Source organism: Meleagris gallopavo, chromosome 5 (genome assembly GCF_905368555.1).
Source record: "Meleagris gallopavo chromosome 5, MGAL_WU_HG_1.1, whole genome shotgun sequence".
Taxonomy (NCBI): Eukaryota; Metazoa; Chordata; class Aves; order Galliformes; family Phasianidae; genus Meleagris; species Meleagris gallopavo.
The window spans coordinates 18,454,924-18,475,282 of record NC_139408.1 but is presented as its reverse complement, the minus strand read 5'-3'; the positions used below and the strand labels follow the sequence as shown (position 1 = coordinate 18,475,282).

At 39.1% G+C, this 20,359-nt stretch overlaps 1 protein-coding gene across 24 annotated transcripts in view; it reads right to left on the bottom strand.

The window, feature by feature from the left end:
* The window catches only part of CD44 (CD44 molecule (IN blood group)), a 73,954-nt gene that overhangs the window by 50,798 nt on the left and 2,797 nt on the right, over positions 1 to 20,359 (bottom strand). For 14 of the 24 annotated variants that reach the window (XM_085224546.1, XM_085224566.1, XM_085224567.1 and 11 more), the window contains exon 1: positions 4,829 to 5,056. In XM_085224546.1, coding sequence (XP_085080672.1) covers positions 4,829 to 4,895 — 67 coding nt within the window. In that variant the 5' untranslated portion in view covers positions 4,896 to 5,056. Of the gene's footprint in view, positions 1 to 4,828; positions 5,057 to 5,455; positions 5,833 to 6,174; positions 6,277 to 11,226; positions 11,522 to 20,359 lie in introns of those variants that run through there. The other 10 variants (XM_085224560.1, XM_085224563.1, XM_085224562.1 and 7 more) reach the window with 5 other exon arrangements.

Here is a 20,359-nt window from a genome sequence, read left to right as displayed (position 1 = left end):
AGTAACATTGCTGCATTATAAAACACAGCCAGTGTTGTCTTATACAGGAACTGGAAAGTCCCAAATCCAGTGCATACAAAAGGGAATTCAATTACATGTTTAATTGTATGCACAGACTCCAAAAATGACAGCAGGTTTCTTTAGGCAGCAAACAGTTGCAGAGGCTTGAACTTTAACTTGCAATTAGCTGAACTTTCCATCTGACTGAGAGGATTCTCCGAGGAAAACCCCTCTTTCCTCTGCTGGCTGCTGTTGCACATCACTGCCTGCAGATTCATTCATGCACCGGGCTTCTGCACTGTGCCTTGGGCGGGGTGGGCCCCAGCGAGGGATGAAAATCACCGCCAGCTGCTGCTGATACTACTGCTAATGCCGCCGTGGAGAGCCCTGTGATTTCACGGGAAGGAAGCTGATAAACATGCAGGGCTGAAACAATTTTCTCTTCCACCCCTGTTAACAGCAGCCACAATGGTCACTGACAATTACAGTGTCTGATGGCCATAAGCCTGGCTTTGAAATGATTATTACCTCTCTTGGAGTGACAGACAATAGTACTCCTGAATTTCTGGCACCATCTGGAAAATGGCAGAGGCTGCTCCAAAGTGGCTCTCCCTTCCAGCTGCCGATAGACCACAGAGAATAGTCCAAGCTACCAGATACACCACTAAAAGTAGGCTGTAGGAGTGGGTTTTACTCAGTACCTACCACAACATGTTTAGCAGAGAAGTACAGGTGGCAATCCCAACCTTGGTCTTGCTTCTCTCACTTTGTTCACTTTACACTTGAAGTCTGAAATTCTGTAGTCTAAAAATTCAATTTTAGGCCAAAACCCCAAATTTGATTAACACATGCTCTTGGTTATCATTTGATGCTTATATATCATGTTTTGAACAGCATGACTTATTTCGGTACACTATTGTATTCTTTTCAGAGAAGGTAAGACTACAGCAGTTGGTCCTGGTCATTTTACCATTATCCACTCTGTGAGCTAGCCGTATACATTCAGACTTAGTCCTGGGAAAACTATTTCAGAGAACAGTTCTCTTGCATGGGATTCTCTTTCAAAGAAACATCAATGTTTTTTGTAAATAATGTAATATATGTTATGTGAGATTGAAAATTGCCTTACTCTATCCTAACACATGCTCGTTAGTGTCAGAACAGAAATACAGAGCAAGAAGATGAGAAAGCCAGTGTGGAAGTCTTGTAACATCGTCTCTGGAATTTCCCCAAAGTTCTTGGGCACAGCTTTCCTCTCTTCATCATTTTTTCCCCTGCTTCTCTATGACATATTTCGCTACCAGTCAACTGCACTCAGAACTAAAATTACCCTTTTATCAAAGCAAAAACACAGTTACCACAGTACTTGTACTCCATCTTCTTACCCAGGAGCATGATCACCAACATCCAAATTGTCCTTTTAAGGCATTTATCCAATCTCTTTATCTAATCACTTCTTAAAAACAATATCTCTTAGCAATTTATTTTCAAACCTAATTATCGCTGCTGTCTAGCCGTTCTCTCTGAATACCACCTTTTCTTTGGCAAGAGCATTGCCATATTTTATTGCTTGTCCTTTTCTTTTTAATTAACACATATCTCACAGATTTCACCTCTATATTTTCCTCTGCTATATGAAAAGTGCAGATTTTATTTATTCTAACTTTTCACACATCTACATACTCCATTCCTATTATACGTTAACTTGATGGCTGCTGCAATCTTGATTTATTACTAATTTCTTATTTTTCCCCGTACCTTACAGTTGATTTCTAAATTAGTAGAAATCTTTGCAGAGGTTTACACTAGTTTCCTGCCTGGATACTTTTCAGATTTCTTCTCTAAGTTAAAATTCTTCAAGACTTATGATGTCTACATAACCAATTTTAGTTGATTCACGAATCCACTGTGCTCCTTACCATGCAACCAAATATCACTTTGAGATCCTCATTTTCCTCACTGTATTTTTCTGCTTTTTTCCACATTTTTTCATTTGAAATGCTCTTGCTGCTGTCCATTAATAAAAATAATTTTTTTACTCCTATATGAGATTCTTTTCTACAATATCAAGTATTTTAGCAGCAACGAGCTCATGCTTTACTCTGCTGTTTATACTTGTCTATCAGCATCTGTGGACATCTCATCCTGCTAGCACATTCTTGCTGCAGCAGAACCTCAAGCATGTTTAGGTACTAGATAAATTACCACAGTATTTGTACAGCCTTCAATTCTGGCCCATGAAAGGCATGGGAACAGTTCTGGAAAAGACACGCCAGGTATGGGAGAACGTTTCATTTCATCTTGGCTTGAGCTACCAGTGGTTTTAAAAGCAGTTAGTTAAAGAAGTTCTCCTCACTTGTATGATGCTATCTTCTCTCATTAAGCCTTTCTCTTCCTGTTTTCAAGGTAATGGCTCTGCATTGTGGTGAACACTGGGAACTGAAGAAGCAACAAATATTTCTCCAAAGATAGCAAGACAATCTTCTGCCATGGATTGTTGGCTCTTTGTGCGAGAGCAGTTCAAGGGCAGACATACAACCTTTCCATTAAACAATGATGGAAGTCAAAGTGAACTTCATTTAAGTTTCTTGGCAGCTTTGGGAGAGTAGCCAACACACACACACAAGTGAATAAAAAGCACAAAGAAGTGCAAATAACTTATTTAATCTACTTCATTTGCAGATTAACATGACATAAGTAAGCTAAAAGGCTTCCTCTGTGATTGACGGATAACTTGAGGAGTCCTTTCTCAGAGCCCTGTCCTGCAACTCTGGCACCTCTTGGGTGCCAATAGAGAACCCCTCCCTCCACTGGTAGACTCATTCTCTCCCTTTGCACTTCATCTTTGCTCCTACTTTTGTTTCAGCTTCTTCCAGTTTAGGGGTCAAAATTCTACAGATCACTTCTTGTTAATCAAGGAAAACCATGAGAGAAATGCTTTGTTACAAATACATCATGTCCACAGGGGAAAATCTCCCCTCAGAGCTGTCATTAACCAATCTGTCTGTAGCTAAACTCTCCTGGTCTGTGAAATGTGGCTCAAACGCATCGGACAGCAGAAATCATATCAATACCACATGTACCCTTCCCTCACATAGCAGTGACAGAATGGTCACAACAGCACTGAACTCAGGATGAATCAGATTTTCTATATCTCGTCTTTCCTTTAGCAGTCACATTAACAGTAAGCCCAGGATGTTTCCATTTTTGCCACATTCAGTAATAATAGTAATCAACAGCTATGACCATTATCCTGTGATGCACAGCGAAGTCATTAGTTTAAAAAAAGAAAATAAAACTACCATTAACTGCCGTTTTGAAGTCATTACTGACTACAAAGTCATGCTGGAATGCACTGCATACCAACTAAAATATATTGTAGCTATAATCTAATACCTTGCTAAGCCATTAAAGAAACTTCCCCGTGGGGCATACATGAAGTCTGACATACTTTTTGCAACTATGCTGAAGAGTAGATGGTGAGGTTTTCTTCCATTCGTCACTGCAAAATTGCATGACTCCCCGAGTCAGTACAAACCCCACTTCTTTAGGACACTCTTGGCAGCTCATAAAAGGAGAAATCAGTTGACCAGGTGGTAACCAAAACACTGTAATTCTCATACAGCATACAGACATGGAGTAAGCCAAAGTCTGTCTTGGATATTCCTCTCACACAGTACTCCTACCCTTTCTCTATAGACTGCATCTATGTACCTGATTTTAGCAAGCACACTTTGGAACGATGGGCGGACAATTCATAGGAAGGAGAGCAGGGAAGGTTCTCCAGCTATCCCAGATGTGCCAGAAACTGTTCAGTCTGACACACCCATTCACTGGGCACTGCCACCATTACAGAAGTATTCACTGCTGCTCAAACAAATGATATATATTTGTACCATACGCACAAACACAGCCCTTGGGTGACAATGGCAATGAAAAATGTACTTTGTTAGATTTCTGGAACTGATGAGTGGAAAAAATAATGTAGAAGGATAATTGTTGCCCTGACCACAGAGTGCCTCAAGGCAATTGCTGTCACAGCGAGAGTCTGTTAAAAGCATGGCCATTTCCCTCAGACACTGCTGAGCCTGCACCACACCAAATTTCTAGAGCATTTTGCTGTTTTGGACCACAACTATTATTTTTTTCTCTATATGAACATTTCATTTATAAATACAAATATGTGAAACAGATAACCAAGCCACAGAAAGCTGATTGATACACAATCAATTTTGTGGGCACTTCTGACACCCTTTGTTCCAAACTCTCATCAGTCAGCCCCAAAGAAACCTTAAGAAGTCAGAAACAGGCATGCTCGACAGAAAAGCTCTGTAAATTTCAATCACACAGATCACTGCAGTTGTGTTTCTGTTCAACAGGCTGTGTCCAAACTCAGCCTGCATTAGCTATTAGTTCAGATCCCTGAGCTCAGGAATACAGTTGCTGTATGCTGGGGGGGTTCCCTCGCCCCAGCTTCCAAGAGTGCTGGGAGAGCAAACCAAGTATGTAATGTTGTTGAACGCAGATTTACCAGAACTATTCCAGATTCCCAAGCATAATTCTGTTCTTAATTTAAACTTTAATGCTTTACGACTCCCTTTTTATGGATCTGGAATTGTCATTTACAAGCAATACGCAGCTTTCCCTGGTTGCACAAAACACCACAGCCCAGGTTACAATTCCAAAGCATCTCCAATAAATCCTGCAAGTAACAGTTTATACAAAGGCAGATGCAAGAAAGCTATTAGCTATACAGCGGCAGAGCCATTGCTGTCTGAAGCACCAACTTATCAGCAATCATAAAAAGCTTCATTCATAAAAAACTTACGTGTCTCTGTTAGACAAAGCTTCAGCAAGCATAATCCAAAAGTTGCCCATAAGTAGAAGTTGGCCATTGTTTCCTCAGAACTGCTTTGCAAAAAAACAGATCCTCACAAGCTGCAGAAGGAAGAAAAGCCCCAGCGCCTGTTAAGCCTGCAGTCAATGAGTCTGAAGTTTGCTGCACTTTTTATTCTGATTCAAAGGAACTGAAGTAATGACATAACTGGGAGGGGGAGCTCAAAAAGTCACACCCATATTGCAACAAAAGTTACAGAGCAGGGCAGGGGGGGCCGCGGGGGGCCGTGAGTTCTGACTAAGCAGCCGCACGAGTTAAAGAGGCGCTAAGCCTTCACTTCTTACACAAGTACAGGCAAAAGTTGTAGCTGTTGTGCTTGCAGAAAAATGTGTGTAATCTCTCATGAGGTAGCTCAGGAAGGCACTGATTGTTGTAAGCTCCCCCTCCTGCCTTTTACAATCTTATTAATGTAAGCTAAGCAAACATAAAGCAATACAGCTTGGAGAATCCAGCTAAACACCTACAGCTGCCTAGATGTTTCTCCAAAATATTTTGCTAATTTTGTCCCATCTCATCATACTCTCACTCTGCAGTAAAATTTAGGGCAAGCAAAAATACCTGCTCTGCCACGGGCTCTCCTGAGATGCTCCTGCGTGCACCCGGAGGATATCCCCACACAGCAAGTAAGTTGAGGCGGCTCCGTCGCCTGCAGCCCGTTCCACCCTGTGCTCCAACAGCAGGTAGTTAACTACTCAGTGCCAGGACTGAGGACCAAGGTCAGTGCTTTATTGTATTGATGGTACAACGCAGGGAAGGAGTCGTTCCTCCTATTTCCAATTCACAAAACAGAGGAACAGGACGAGAGCACGTAGCAGTCTTTGGCACGCAGTGGAAGTCCTGCTTCCCAAGGGAGATACAGAGTGTGTGGGGCTCTTCGGGATTCCACAGTTAGCAAAAGACACCACATGAAATCCTTGGAGAAAACCTCAAAGCTCCTGCAGATAAGAGAGAAGCATGTTTATTGCACACCCTGGGGATCTCACAGTGTCTCTCCTCAGCAGTCATGAGGTGCTCTGTGTAGTGGCACGAGGGGCTGTGAGATCTCACACAGCCTGGCACGTCCCACCTATAGCAGCCGACAGGGCAGGCAGATGGTACTCCCCAGTTTCAGTTTCACTCAGCAAATTCAAAGTGAAAAGTTCTGTATTGGATTACCATGGTGTTGATACTCCTGCTGTAAAGAATTTTCTCATTAGTTTTTAATCTCAGTTAACATGAACAGTGGAAAAATACAGACAGGTCTTTCCAGCCACGGGCACAAGAACGTTATACTTTACCTTTCCTTTGACTTTTGACTTAAAGATGGCTGGCATCCCTTCCTCTGTCAGCTGGCTCCTGAGCAACAGGTTCCAACAGGCTTTCTTACAGGTCTGGGATATCTGATGGGACAAGGTTAAAGTGAAAATTTTTCCTTAAACCCAGAGGATCTTTTTATTAAGAAACTAGCAACTTTGAAGTTACAGATTAAACATGTTTTGTTTCATGAATATGTTGCTTTTTCTTTTGAAACAAATGTTTTTAAGAGCAGGGCAAAAAATTACCTCCTATGTAACTTACTGTTTGTAGGAGTGAAAATAGTTACGTGAATCCCTGTACATTTATACCTATGTGCAGACATCTAACTTTATGAATGAATGAATGAGGCTTAGTGGGATTTAAAATGCTGGTATGCAGTTAAGGCCTGTTATATTTTACTAAGGATCTACTAATGAAATTTCTTCAACTGATAAATGTCTTTTGAAATTCACGCCATGCATGAAACAAAGGAATTGAATATTTAAATAAAATTTGGATATTTTTGACTGCTGTTTGTTTGTTTTGGTTTCTTTTTGGATAAACATAAAATACCACTCTGTTAATGTCCTGTATTCCAATTTAAATGGAACAATAACAACAAAACAAAACATGTTTTCTTTACCATGGGTAAGTGGAGAATAATGTTCATTTCAGGGATATGGGTGTTACAGAAACAACACTCTTATTTTACCAGCGGTGGAAATTCCTACTCTCTCCATGACTGAAATTTCTCATTCTGTCTCTTCTGACATCAGATTATCAGCAGGTTTTTTTCTCAATTATTTGATACTTAGACATCTCAATACTTCTGCACGTGTTTGCTGGGGGCTAGTGGTATTTCACTTCAAAATATCTGTCTCGTTTGCTGAAATTGGCTAAGATTAGGCATGTTTAGATCAGCTGCATAGATGCTCTAGTGCCTAATACAATTGGAAAAGACAGATGTATACAAGAATAATTCATCACAGTACGTCATTTCATGTGATAAGCCACAGAAAGAATAATGAATATATCCCAAGTCAGCCTGACCATTTCACATGCCATCTGCTTGCACACACACCAGTCTAGGACACAGACCTGCATTCCAGATCCCTGAGCACTTCAAAGTGCTGCCACTAACAAATAAATAAAAAGCCTGACATGAAATATTTCCTTAGTTCCCACCCAAACATGGAATTTCTCCCTTAAAATATGTTGGCCTGAGGTAGGCAGTAATCCATATTTGGCCTGGGTGCAGGGCCTGATGCTACCCAGAAAATTGAGTCAAAGACAATGTTCATCTCTGGAAAATGTATACGACATACAATTTTTCATAGAGAAATAAATAAGTTCTGGTTTAGTTTGAGATAATCCTAGGAAACATGAAGATCTTGAAGCAGCTCTTCAGCTGAGGAAATGTAGCACAGCATTGCTCCAAGTTGAGGCCATCAGTTCATTTCAATTGAGAATTTGTTCCCCTGACAGTATTGTTAACAATGCCATTAGCTTTGGCTGCAATGACTTAAACGATTGACACAAAAAAATTATAAAATATTAAGTGGCACCAAATGAACTTGGTGAATTTTCAAAAGAGAATCCATCAACAAATCCAACAACTAAAATTACAAAACCACAACGTTTAAAAAATTGTCTTGTTCAGAAGTCTTTGACACAGCAGATACTGTGTCCACGATGGTGTTATCTAGTACAGGAGCATCAAAACAGCTCATTCATGATTTTATCACATGTGTGAACTGTAGACAACATCAATTAATTTTGATAAAAATCCTATTAGGGAGTACATGGTTTGGAGCCCTAGAAAAGGAACGTGTGGCTTACAGCAATATAAAAATATGTTTTTTGCTGGAATTCCCTTAGAGGATGAAATTCTGGTCCAGCTGAAATCAAACATCAAAATTCCACTGAATTCAGTAGGGCAGCATTTCCCTGTAATGTATATTTATTTGGATTTTATCACATATACAGATTGTCAAATGAAAATACCTGAACTTATGAAGTAAATGAGATCAGTGGAGAACAGTTTCTTTACTAAATTGGAACAACTGAAACAGGGGGAAGAAAGAAATTTTGTTTTTGTCAAAATCACTTGCCTTTTCCTCCCCCCCCCCAAAAATGTGAAAAAAGGATGTTCTTAATTTGAAAACTTTTTTTTCTATTTTCAGCTGAAGGAATATTTTTAATAAAAAATTCTTTTCTGAATCTTTTTTTATGAAAATTTAAAATCATGGGGAAAATTCAATTATATGAATATAATAATATGAAGAGCATAATCTTGGTAAGAATAAAATGAACAAAAAATCTTATTAGGTAATTCTGTTCATGACAGCATACATTCAGCATAGACTACAGTTGGTCTGTGAGTCTGGCTGTAAGACACTTTGGGGGTGGAAGGAGGACTTTATACCCATGTAACTAGGATCTCAATAAGATATGGCATTTTTAATAAGATTTCCTCCTGTGTCCCCAGACTGCAATCTTGTTTGCCGCATTTCAGACTGGATTTAATTTTCACGATCATCCCTGAAACCAGGTTTTGTAATGGAAATGGTTGTAAATGCTTCAGTGTAGTAAATCCTGTATTGCACACTTCCTGGGCTCTGAGTGCTGTTGGGAAGGCAGAAGAGGAGGCTGTGCTAGCCTGAGCCAGAAAAGCTACTCTTTTGGCTGGAGGGCAAAGCACTCCCTTGGGAAGTTGGGCACCCGGTTCTACTCCCATCAGCCTTTTGTTCCCAGATGTAATTTACAGTTTGTGTCCTGCAGAGAGTCAGGAAGATGAACAATGGTTGCTAGTTGTTTACTTCTGAAAAAGGCAGCAACCCAGATTGGCACCTACCGCGCAGATTCATCATCCTGTTTTACTGGTTTGCCCCAGATCCCTAAATAATTTGCTAATCCAATGCAGTCAAAAATCTCTAAGTCAGAATTGCTCAAGTACGTTGCAAGAAATGCTTTGCAGCAAGGTTTCCTCTTCAGCAGACGGTGTGACCCTGTCAGCTTCCTCACTCCTTCTATCTCAAACAGATCAGCCCCTGGCTGAACCCCCTGGCACACAGCGGGGCACCAGCAGGACATCCTGGCACAAGTACCCATCCACATCTTTCATACCATTAGTTACTAGGTCAGAGCTGGAGACGGAGTAGGATCCTGCAAAGAGCACATCAGCTGCCACCATAAAGTCAGCACACAGAAAAGATGTACTGCTTGTATTGGTGACTCAGAGCCAGAAGCAGCTGTGTGAGGGCTGGGGGAGCATAGGGGGAACTGAGAGATGGGGGGACATATTTTTTGCAGGTGGTTTTGGTTTTCCTACTGCTTCCTGCTTGGTCCTCCCAGCACCCACTGCACAACATGAACACAGAAATTTGCACACTAGGGCATGAGCTGCCATCTTGGCACTAATTTTTCTCTTCCTGCTTTCATTTCTTGCATTTGCCCTTTAACAATGAGTAAATCATGCTTATACCAGGCCATCTCCAGGATGTGCGGTTTCTTGTCTTCCCCATTCTCCTCCTTCTGATTTTGACTTCTACCTCCACTTCTTTCCCATCTGCACTTGTTTCACCTCTCATCCTTTCTCATCTGCTCTCCCTCCTATGCCATGTGTTGGAATAACAAAGCCGAAGACTTAATGCTCCAGAAGAGCAGGTGAGCTGTACAAAATGCAAAGATTCATATTACTCAGGAAACACTTAGGATTTGCATAAACAAATTGCTAACTGCACTGATAGATAAATCTGAGGGGCCTGCTACACCTAATATGGGCCTGGCCAGAGCCCTTCAAAGTCAAGGCAAGCTCTGTGCTGATTTTGAGGAATTTCCACCACTCAAGACAGCTGTGAACAATGTTTGGTTTAGTCTCAGTATCTGTATTATGATAACATTTTTTTCATGTATGTATATAATCTGGGAAGATAGAGGGGTTCCATCAGACTTACAGTCAAATATTTTCCTATCTAAAGAAAGAAGAAACTGAGTCCTAGCTGGATTCATTCATGGAACAATTCCTATTCACACAGTTTGTTTGTGCCCATCTTGCCACAGCCACATATAACACAGCCACATTTAGGCTGTGCACTAAACTTAGCAGCATGGGAATGAGTAGTTAAACCTCTCTTTTCCAGTTAAAAAGAATACTAAAACCAGACCTGGCCTGAACGTAAACAGAAACTTACTGAATTTCAGCAGTCTCCCTGTTAGTCAGTTTATGACCGCTGTGAAAGGTGGAAGGGAAGGAAAAGTATCCTAATTTTAGACCATAATAGGCATGTTTGTTTTCAGAGACAAAGATAATAGCTGGTTCCAGTCTGGCTCTCAGAGGAAAGGTGCAGGTGTGTGCACGTCATGAGATGAGCAGGATGAGGAGGCCAGCAGGCACAGCAGTGGGAGCATTTCACTACTCAACTTCCTGGGTAAAACATGCATCAAGCAGTCTGACCTTTCTCAAAGCCTCAGTTAGTGCATTGCTAGAGCATCTTATTCCCCACAGAGCATTTCTCTTGCCTCATTGGACCTGCAACTATCATACTCTTCCCTCCCTTCCAAAATAAAATATAGTAAACTCTGTTCTGCAGATTAAACATAGCCAGCAGTAAAGGACTTTGGCCCTTCCTGGTGCAATAGCAGCGGCTTGTTTACTCAGACTTGATCCTTTACACTTGGGCAAAACAGCCCAAGCCTAGACAGCTGTCTCCATGACCCAGCTGGTAAACAAGGAGCCTGAGACCTAGCAGCACCCAGGGCCTCTCTGCTAATGAACTTTATTTCTCCGTGTTCCTGAATTTCTGTTAAATAAATATGTAAGAGAAGAGCTGAATGCTATTACAACAGAATGAATTAATCACAGACCTGAGAATTGTCACACTAGACCACACATCCATTGCCTACATCATCACTTGGCTTAAGTAACAATGAAGGCTAGTCTTACAGAAATGAAAAGAATCAAATAAAAAAAAGTATCTCATCTGAAATATTATGACATAGTTGGTAAGAGTTGAATTATATAATGAAGTTTGTTTTTTTTTTTCATAACATACCTGGCATAATACAGCTTAATCTGAGTGCATGTTTCCTGTTGACCAAAAGCTGATATTACTGAAGTGCTCTATTTTCTTTGTCTTTTCTTTAAGGATATCGAACAACAATAGTTTGTGTTTGTTTTGGACTTCAATATCTCTGTCCTTTAAAAGCATAATAGCAAGGCATCCTGGCACAGAGGCTTAAAGAGAGATCAAGAATCCAGGAGATGTATTCCTCCTCCCAATCTGAGTAGGGGTTAATTCTACAGATTTGAGACAATCACACAATACTGCATCCATTCTCTCCAACAGTCTACAAAAGACAGAGAAAAGAGGGGAAAAATGTTAACTTGAATATGATTTTGAAATGTGCTTGCATTCAGTTGCAGTCAGTTCAAGTTGGTTTTTGAGAGACGTAAGACCTGACAGGGTCTTCTAGAAGCAGAAATTTGCTGGACAGAAATTCTATACATAAAAAAAAAAAAAAGAAATTTATTGTTTAACGCAATTGTAAATTACAAAATCTGCACCATGTTGATGACTTATATAAATAGACCAATCATCAAATATCAGAGCATCACATGATTACTGTTACTAAACAACCCCATTTCATCTTTTGGTTCCTGGATACTGCTTTTCAATCATTTGTGATTCATTGGTAAAGAAAACACTTGTTTCAAAAATTTACCAAATTCTTCTGAATAATGCATATCTAAAATATTTGCACTATGTTCACAACCTCTTAATTTGTAGAAATGTACAATTGGTAATAAATAAAGTATGATGAGCTATTTGTTCACCTCTAAAACACTATTTATGTATGCTAAACATTTTATTGAAGTGTTGGAAAGATTAAGCAGGTCATGTCTGAACAGCATGTTGAACAAGTCAGATCTGGAAAACTATTAAGGCTCCTTGAGATGTTAAAGTTTCAGCCAATTTACATTAAGTTTACAAGAAATGATGCATGTCTGAGTCATCTGAGATTTTAAAGATACAATATGAGAGCAAATTTGGTGACATACAAATGGATATGAGAACTAGCAAGGGAGACTGCAGTTTATCTGCTGTCCACTGAACACGGAAGTCCTATCTGCAAAAAGTCCCTCTTCCTTTATTTTGAAAGATACATTAAGACAAAGATGTTTACATACATAAGAATTTATCTAGAATTCACACTCCACCAACTTTGCTTTCTACAATGATGTTGTGAACTCTTCTTTAATTGTTAGAAGGAGTTTAGAGAAAAGTTTTTCTAAAGGAATGGGTAGGGAGAACTGAAGGGAGAAAAACCCAGACAAATCTGGTATGAGCATAACATCTGCACGGCACTATTTAGGAAGCAGGAAATGCCAGACAGTACCATAAAGAGTATTGTACTAAACAGGTTTCTGAAAATCTTGGGACAAAATGGAATGCATCAAGGGAACTCCTGTAAAGCTTCTTTCCCTTATACAGGAAGAAATCACTGTTTGGTATTAGCTAGCCTAGGAGGGATAGATCTACATCAACATCAATTCTTACAAATGTATTACTCTCTAAGTGATGAATTATACAAGGCATATCTCAAGGGGCATAGACGTGAGACAGGCTATGAATGTTCAACAGTCTGGTTCAAATAAAGATATAAGGATACTAGAGCTTATCTCAACTATTTAAGGATTCTTTTTTAACTTCTCCCTCCCATATTCAAATCCAGTTCTCCAATCCCAGTCTAGCTAGTTTTTCCTCTCTTCTTAATCTTTTCTCTACAGACAGATATTTGAAACTCAGTTCACATGGCCCAGTCCTTACTGAACTAAGCTACTAGAGAATACGTTGCCCTATATCAAGCTTAGCCCATCTGAGAATTAATTGAAGCACTCATAGAAAACTGAAAAATAAAAGATAAAAATAGACTATACACTGCTAGTCACAAACACCCAGAAACTCTCACTGAATGTCTGAGGAGGCTCAGACTGCATCTCTCTGAAATTAATCACTTCCTTCCAAAATATGGGTGCATTATGTAAAGAACATAGCAGCTCCTTTGCACAATATTTTTTAAGGATGAGAATTTTAGAGAATAGAAATAAGTGTTATCTCTATCAGCAAATATAGTCTTAGTTATTCATACAGTAATTTTCTGAGTTAGAATGCAGTCAATACTATAGAATTGCATACACATCTATGAGCAGGTAAGACCAAAGTATTTGATTGCACTCTTTTGTGCTGTCCTGAGAGTGTGCACTAGGCATTGGACTGCTTGGTCCCCTTGAGCCAAGACTCCCTCAAGCATTCACACTGAAGTTACTCCTTTCTAATGGAATATTGAACCAGAGAAAGAAATCAAGCCTGTGGCTGGATGGCCTTATTAGACTCTTGTGGGAGAGCCTTGGTCCTCTTCCTTCTCCCTTGGGGAAGTAGTGAGCATGCACATGCATGTCTGCCTAGCAAAGAAAGTCCTAGCCAGCTCTCAGCTGAGCCTGCTTCAGAGGTGAAAATGTTGGAGCCGTAGTTATAGAGTATTGCATACAAGATCATTAGACTTGCAGATAGAGCTAACTAGCTAGGGCCCAATCTGTTCTCATGATGATCTATGGCTTTCTGGAACTCATGATTCTACATAGCTCTGGATATACAAGCTGGATACATCTCTTTGCCCTTTTCTGCTGGGTCCCCAGAGATAAACTAACCTGAAGAACACAGCATACTGCAAGATTTAGTCCTCTGTTACTAGTAATGCTGCTTGTGATTTTTCAAGTAGGAAAGATTATATCACCCATTGAAGTCTGGGGAAGTATGTCCCTCTCCCACCTTCTCTTTTTTTCTTTTCTTTTCTTTTGCAAGGTTCTGCAAGATTTTCTATTTTGCTGGTATGGATTTAGGCAATTATTTAGCAGTAAACTATTCATTATCAGATTTTGGCCTTGTCACGTAAGAAATTACTGGCCAAAGAAACAAGTCTTGCATCCATCATTCAGCAAGAAGAAACTCTTCCAGAGATCCAATTGGCGTGAAAGATAAAATTCAGAGAGAAAAAATTAATCTGAAAATTAGGAAGGGTCTGCTACAGCAACAGTTACATAGTAGAATATCTTATGAGAACATGCTCACCTTGCTGAATGATGAATGAGATGACTACACCTTTGTAACTATGATCCTATGATTCACTGAAGAGTATCCCACATCTCCTCTGCCACACAACTGAAACTTGTAACACCTGAACAGTCTCTGAAACCAGTCATAGGAGTTAATCACACTGTGGTGGGATATGCCACTCCTCGGAGGCTTTGCTGCAGACAAAGAATGCTTTCAGTCACACAGCTGTCAGGATGAAACCCAGCTAGAAACTTCCTCTCTTGGAATGCAAGTATACTTCACTACTTGGTGTGAAAGGACGTATATCATTTAACCCGTATTGTACTCGTGTTATTGATCATCTCACAGACACAGTGGATTTTACACACTCCAAGAATCCATTTCAACATCCCTGAAGAATGAGAGATTCCCAGCAGATGGCTAATTACTGGGTGGAAAATAAGGAATACTCTGAATTTCAACTTACGAGACTGGTCCTCAATGGTTTCTTATAGTGAACTCCAAAAGAAGAATTGCTTTACCTATACTTCACCCCACTTGGTGCCTTTGTCATGGGCAGACAGCACCATGTTCTGGGCTGTATAATTAAATTAAAACATAGCAAGATCAACATCTTAGGATAATTTCTGCTTTGTATACTGCTTGTTATTACAAATTCTTCAACACTTTCTACACAGAACTACTACTTTGCAAATAATGGTCACTTTTGCATGGCATACGGTGCTACGGAATATTGGAAACAACTATGTAGCTATAAATTTTGTTGTAAACACTGGTGACCAGTGGGGTACTCAAGGACAGAAGTCATTGAAAAAAAAGGGTCATAACATTTGAAACATGAGTACAAGGACAGGTCTAAACACAAGGTTTTTTTTGGTTGAAATTATGTTAATGTCATTAATGAATCATTTTGTGTCTGCTGATGCTCAGAACCATGAAATACATAATGCCATCTTCTTTCAAGTGTGGTAGTAGAGTACAGAGGTATAGAATATAATTCCTGATATATCTTTTGCCACTGAAATATAAATTCTAAAGAGAAAAAAAATCTCAAGCAAAACATACTTATAGCCCTTCAGATGACTGCTAAGTTCACTCGTGTGCAGGTTTAGCCATGCAACAGTGACTATACAAGTAACACATAAAATACTCTCATGAATTTGAGAGCCATAAGACAAATTATAGGAAGCTGGGAAAATAGAGGAGAGTTCCACAAAAGGCTCACATGGTGATGATTCCTTCTGTTTTTTGGGGGGCAAAGCTGAGGTAGGCTGGACACATAGACAACTCAGCAGCACTGGCCTTAAAGGCATTCTTTTGTACAAGCAGAGACTCAAGTTCACCAGAAGCTTTAGTATCAGTTAAGGCTTCCATGTTCCCCAGTGCTAAAAAGTCTCAGAATGAAACCATATAAGGGTCATGAGTCACAGTTTGATCCTGTCTATCTTTCGGTATTGTCCCCAGTCCCAGTAAATGTAGAGTTAGACTCCTAGAGGAGGAAAAGTAAGTTCTCGATTTGAGTAGATTCTTTTTCGATACCGGTGGAAAAAAAATACCTTTTCCCAAGACAAATTCTGTGTAGGAATTTGTGCAGGAAGCAGCACAAACAACCAACTAGAACAATCATTGAAAATGACAAACTCAAACAAGAGAGAAGCATTAACTCTTAGCAGCTTGAACCCTCTCACTATTCTGAGGATCTGAAACTATCTATCAACCAGTTTGAGATTTTGTGAAGAGAACAGCAGTGACTAAGTAAGACACATATCAAATGGCATTCAGCTGTATCTGTCAAAGACTTCAAACTTAACTTTAAAATAAAAGGAGAGTAGGATACAAAGTAAAGTTTTAAAAATGTGGTCTGTTCCATGCTTCGAAATTTAAAATCAAGTTCTATTTCCTCCTTTTGATTATAAGGTTTAGCTTTCTTCAGGACCCACAAGCTATCCAGAACACTTATAAAGGTAGGAATATCTCCATTAAACCAATATGCCTCACAAAACTACGTTATCTTTTGTCCCTGCTTATATCCCCAAACCCAACGCATTCTAGTGGGGGGGGGGGGGGGGTGAAGAAACTCCAAAGTCTCAAGAATTTTCATAAACCTCAGCTTGCTTTCTCTGTTAAAAAAGACACACTAGAATTTGCATCTCTGGCAATTGTAATGAAGCAGAAAGAAGTGCAAAAAGCAGAGAAAATATGAACCTGGGGAGAATTCAGAACATTGCTTTAAGACATATTCTCAAGTTAGAAACAAGTCAGAGAAACAGCGTGAGCTGTGATACAGAGAACACATTTCTACCCAGCAGTTAAGGCTGTGTTGTCTCAATCAGTAATGATTTGCACGTAATCACCACCTACTTACACGTTCCGGATAAACAGAAATTCGCTTCTGAAATTTATTCTTTAATTTACCATCAAACACATTTGTTTAATTATTCACAAAAGCTTTTGAAATTGAATCAGGATCCATCTGTGGGGTTTATAAATAAATTCCAATTTCCAAGTGAACAAACACGTTTTTCATAGCATCCACCTTAGTCCAACCATATCTTTCCTCTACATGTGCCTACATGATGAGTGAAGGAAAGGAATAAACAATCATTCCAAGTGCTTGGCAACGAACTCTCTCTTATTATTGTCAAGAAATTGCACATCAGATGAGAAGCTGCAGAGCTTAATTAAAAGGAAACACAGTTACAGTTTGTTACTTTCTTCTTAAGTTATGATTTATTTTAAACTTGCAGAAATCCTCAACATCCTCTTAAAGGAAATAAGATCTCAGAAATGCAAACAGATTATAGAAAGTACCAAAATGGCATTCAAGGATTGCTTGGTTTAAATATCCCCCTGTATTTCTGCACAGTTACTCTACTGTTTGGATTCCCTTGCGACTATTATTGGTGTTAGCTTTAGTGGAGGCAATTTTTTTTAAAGGAGAAAACCTGCGGCAGGTCTATAAATATAAATGCCTGCTTTTAAAAACTAAGAAAGACTGGGAGGGAGAAAAAGAACTGAAGGAAAAAAACAACAAAAAACTAGCAAGCAAACGAGAGAGTTGTGATATCAGGTTTCTTTGTGTCTATTTTCATTCTGAAATGCAAATGAAGGCTGAAGCCTGCACTCTAGCATATAGCAATACAAAGACGCTTGTATACATATTGAGATTTTTAAGATTTGAAATACAGTTTTTGTGTTTTGTATCTCTCTACATACTGCACGTAAAATCAACAACCTTATGGATCACCCATCGCATATTTGAAGAACATGGTCTCCTTGAAGATCTTAAACTTGACGGGGTTCATCTAAAAAAGGGGATAAAACGATCAGCACTTTGAAGACAAAGGAAATTCCAGACATCAAAAAAAAAATCACTACTGCTGCTGCTGAGTACACTTTAGAAAAGAGCATCGAAGTTTGCTCTCTCTCTAGTGTGAGGGAGTAGGTATTTATTCTTACAGATTCTACTTTACACAGGTAGGTACCTACTGATGATAAAAATAGGCACCTCCTTTCAAGTGACTGTTTAGGATGTGATGTTGTGTGAATGGAAGAATTCTCTTACGCTGCTGAGAAATAAATCTAAATTTGGAAGGAATGTGAGCTTTCAGAAGTAGCCCTGTTCCTCTCAACATTTCCAGAAACAGCTGTAGTAAATGGCTTTTATAAATCTCATTTGGAGATGCTTGACTCTCTTTGTCCCCTCTTTAGGGAAATCAGGGTGAGGTTTTGGCTTCTGCTCGGGCAGCCAGAAGGCTGACACACCTAATTATTAAGCATTCAAGTGCTTTACAAGGTCTAGTCTGAAAAGTAAATTTCTCAAAAACTATGTCAGTGATTGAAAGGTCTCAAAGGGACTATTCTTGGACTTAAATTTGTGAATAAGATTAGGTATTCTGAATTCAAAATATTTAAATCTCTGAATGAGAGATTTCATGTTGCTAAATGATCACTGATTGCCACAGAGACATTAATATACACTGACTTTCTACACATCTACTATTTATAACCAAGCAAATGGAGATTGCTGCCATGTTATTTGCACATCATGATAAACTGCTTTTCAGTCCTCCCAAACTGGCCACTGAGGATTTGAGGCAATAGCAGAACAAGTTTTCTGTGCTTTTTCATAGCTCTGTAATCTAAACTCTGCCCCCCAAGAAAGTTTTCACAAGATACAAAAGACTGATAGATAAGTTAGGAAAATATAAATTAAAACAAGAATTTGTTGACGTTTTGCTGGATCACTTTCCTTGTTCTTTCCCAAACAAATGTAGGAAAAACATGAATGTTTTTATACAGGGAGCAGCAAGCAAGGAAACATCAATTCTACATGTCCAGGGCACGAAAAATGAAAATCTTTATCACATTTAATATGCATTGCATTTGTTTCACACAAACCTCAATTAGGAGACCATTTTGAAACGCAGTGTTATTTTACCAAATTATTAAATTATTCTTTGATTCTTGATATCTTGTAAATGGAATGAAAAGTTCACGCTTTGAGCTCTTTTCAGGTCTGTATAGCTCAGAAGTGCACTGAAGAAATTAAGCCTCTTTACTTCTGCCAGTGACTCAGAATATAGAAAAATAAGTATTTCTTCTACAACACTGCATTACAGCCTTTTCTTGCAGTCAGAAACCGTGTTTAGAGCTGTGGGAGGCATGGAAAAAATGTTTTGCCTAGGAATTATCAGATAGACAGGAGCAAGGCAGAGGTGGGGAGCTGAGGAGGAGGGAGTGAAATAAACTGGCAATTAAATGAAGCAGGAAAAGCAATTGTAATTAAGGAAAGCCAACTTAAAACACAATTCCAGGTGAACGTTTCAGAAGGCAGTTCTACTGGCCAGCCTACAAAGAAATGAAAGTGAGTTGAATTTATGAAAGACATTCAGTTCTCTCAAAGTCTCTGTCATACTGGAATCTATACAGCCAGAGTAATGATTCTAACTGTAACGGAAACATGATTATTGATGTTGTTTTAGTTTTTTGCTTTTGTGTGTGTGTGTGTGTGTGTGTGTGTGTGTATGTCTAAGACCTAAAACTTGCACCTTTGTGTAGCGCCTCCTCTACAGAACCCACTGAGGAAACTGACATCACATTATTTTACTGTTTCTACTTCCCCTTTCTACAGTGCCCCAAAAGCCGTTTCCCCTGCATTACCAGTAATATCACCTCTTCCATCATGAAAAAGTACCCCATGTTCTTCCCTAATTTTAACAAGTAGGTGTTTCATATTTTTTCAGTCCATAATTAGGTTTTATAAAATTCTTGTTAAACCCATTTTTCTCTGGCAGGATGTTACGTAAAAAATTCAGTCCATACAAATTTTCTTTAAACAATCATTTAGAATTTTAAATTGAAATGGTGTTTGAAAGTGAGTTAGGCATATTTTCTCATCTTTTTATGCAGTAAACAGCCTCGCTCTGTCATGTGGTAATTCTCAGAGTATCTCTAAAGACTGAAAGCACAGAGTTGAAGGTGTTGAATACAGAGATATGTTCTATCACATTCCCTCCTGAATGCAGGTTTCTCTGTCATTGTACAGTTATTGGCTCATGATGCTGGCTCATCAGCCATCTATTTCATAATCCAGGTAGCTTCCGTTATTCCTAACTGCTGCTTAGAAACTATTGATGACTGGGCATTTTGTTCAGACAGAAGTGCTTAGGACAACGAGAAATTCCCAAATAAAGAAAACTATTTCACTGTTAAAGACTCTCAGAAACACAACCCTTACTGTCTTTCATACCACCTAGTACAAGAAATGTTTGCCTGTAATTGCACTCATTTGGCAAAGGGATAATTCATTTTTATTCTGCTGTACCTAATGGACTAAGAAGAATTAAGTCAAGAGAACAAAAAGAGAAGTTGAATTAACTTGCTTGTTCAGAGAAATTTTCTATCCATCCTGTTGTCCTTTTATCTCATTGATTAAAAAAAATAAAGCCATAATAAGTAAGTTTTTTCATGCCCTCCTTTTTTTTTTTTTAAATAAATTTCTTCCTGGCCCCTGTATACGTGATTGCATAGGATGAAATAAGATTGGACTTCCATTAATGAAATAGGA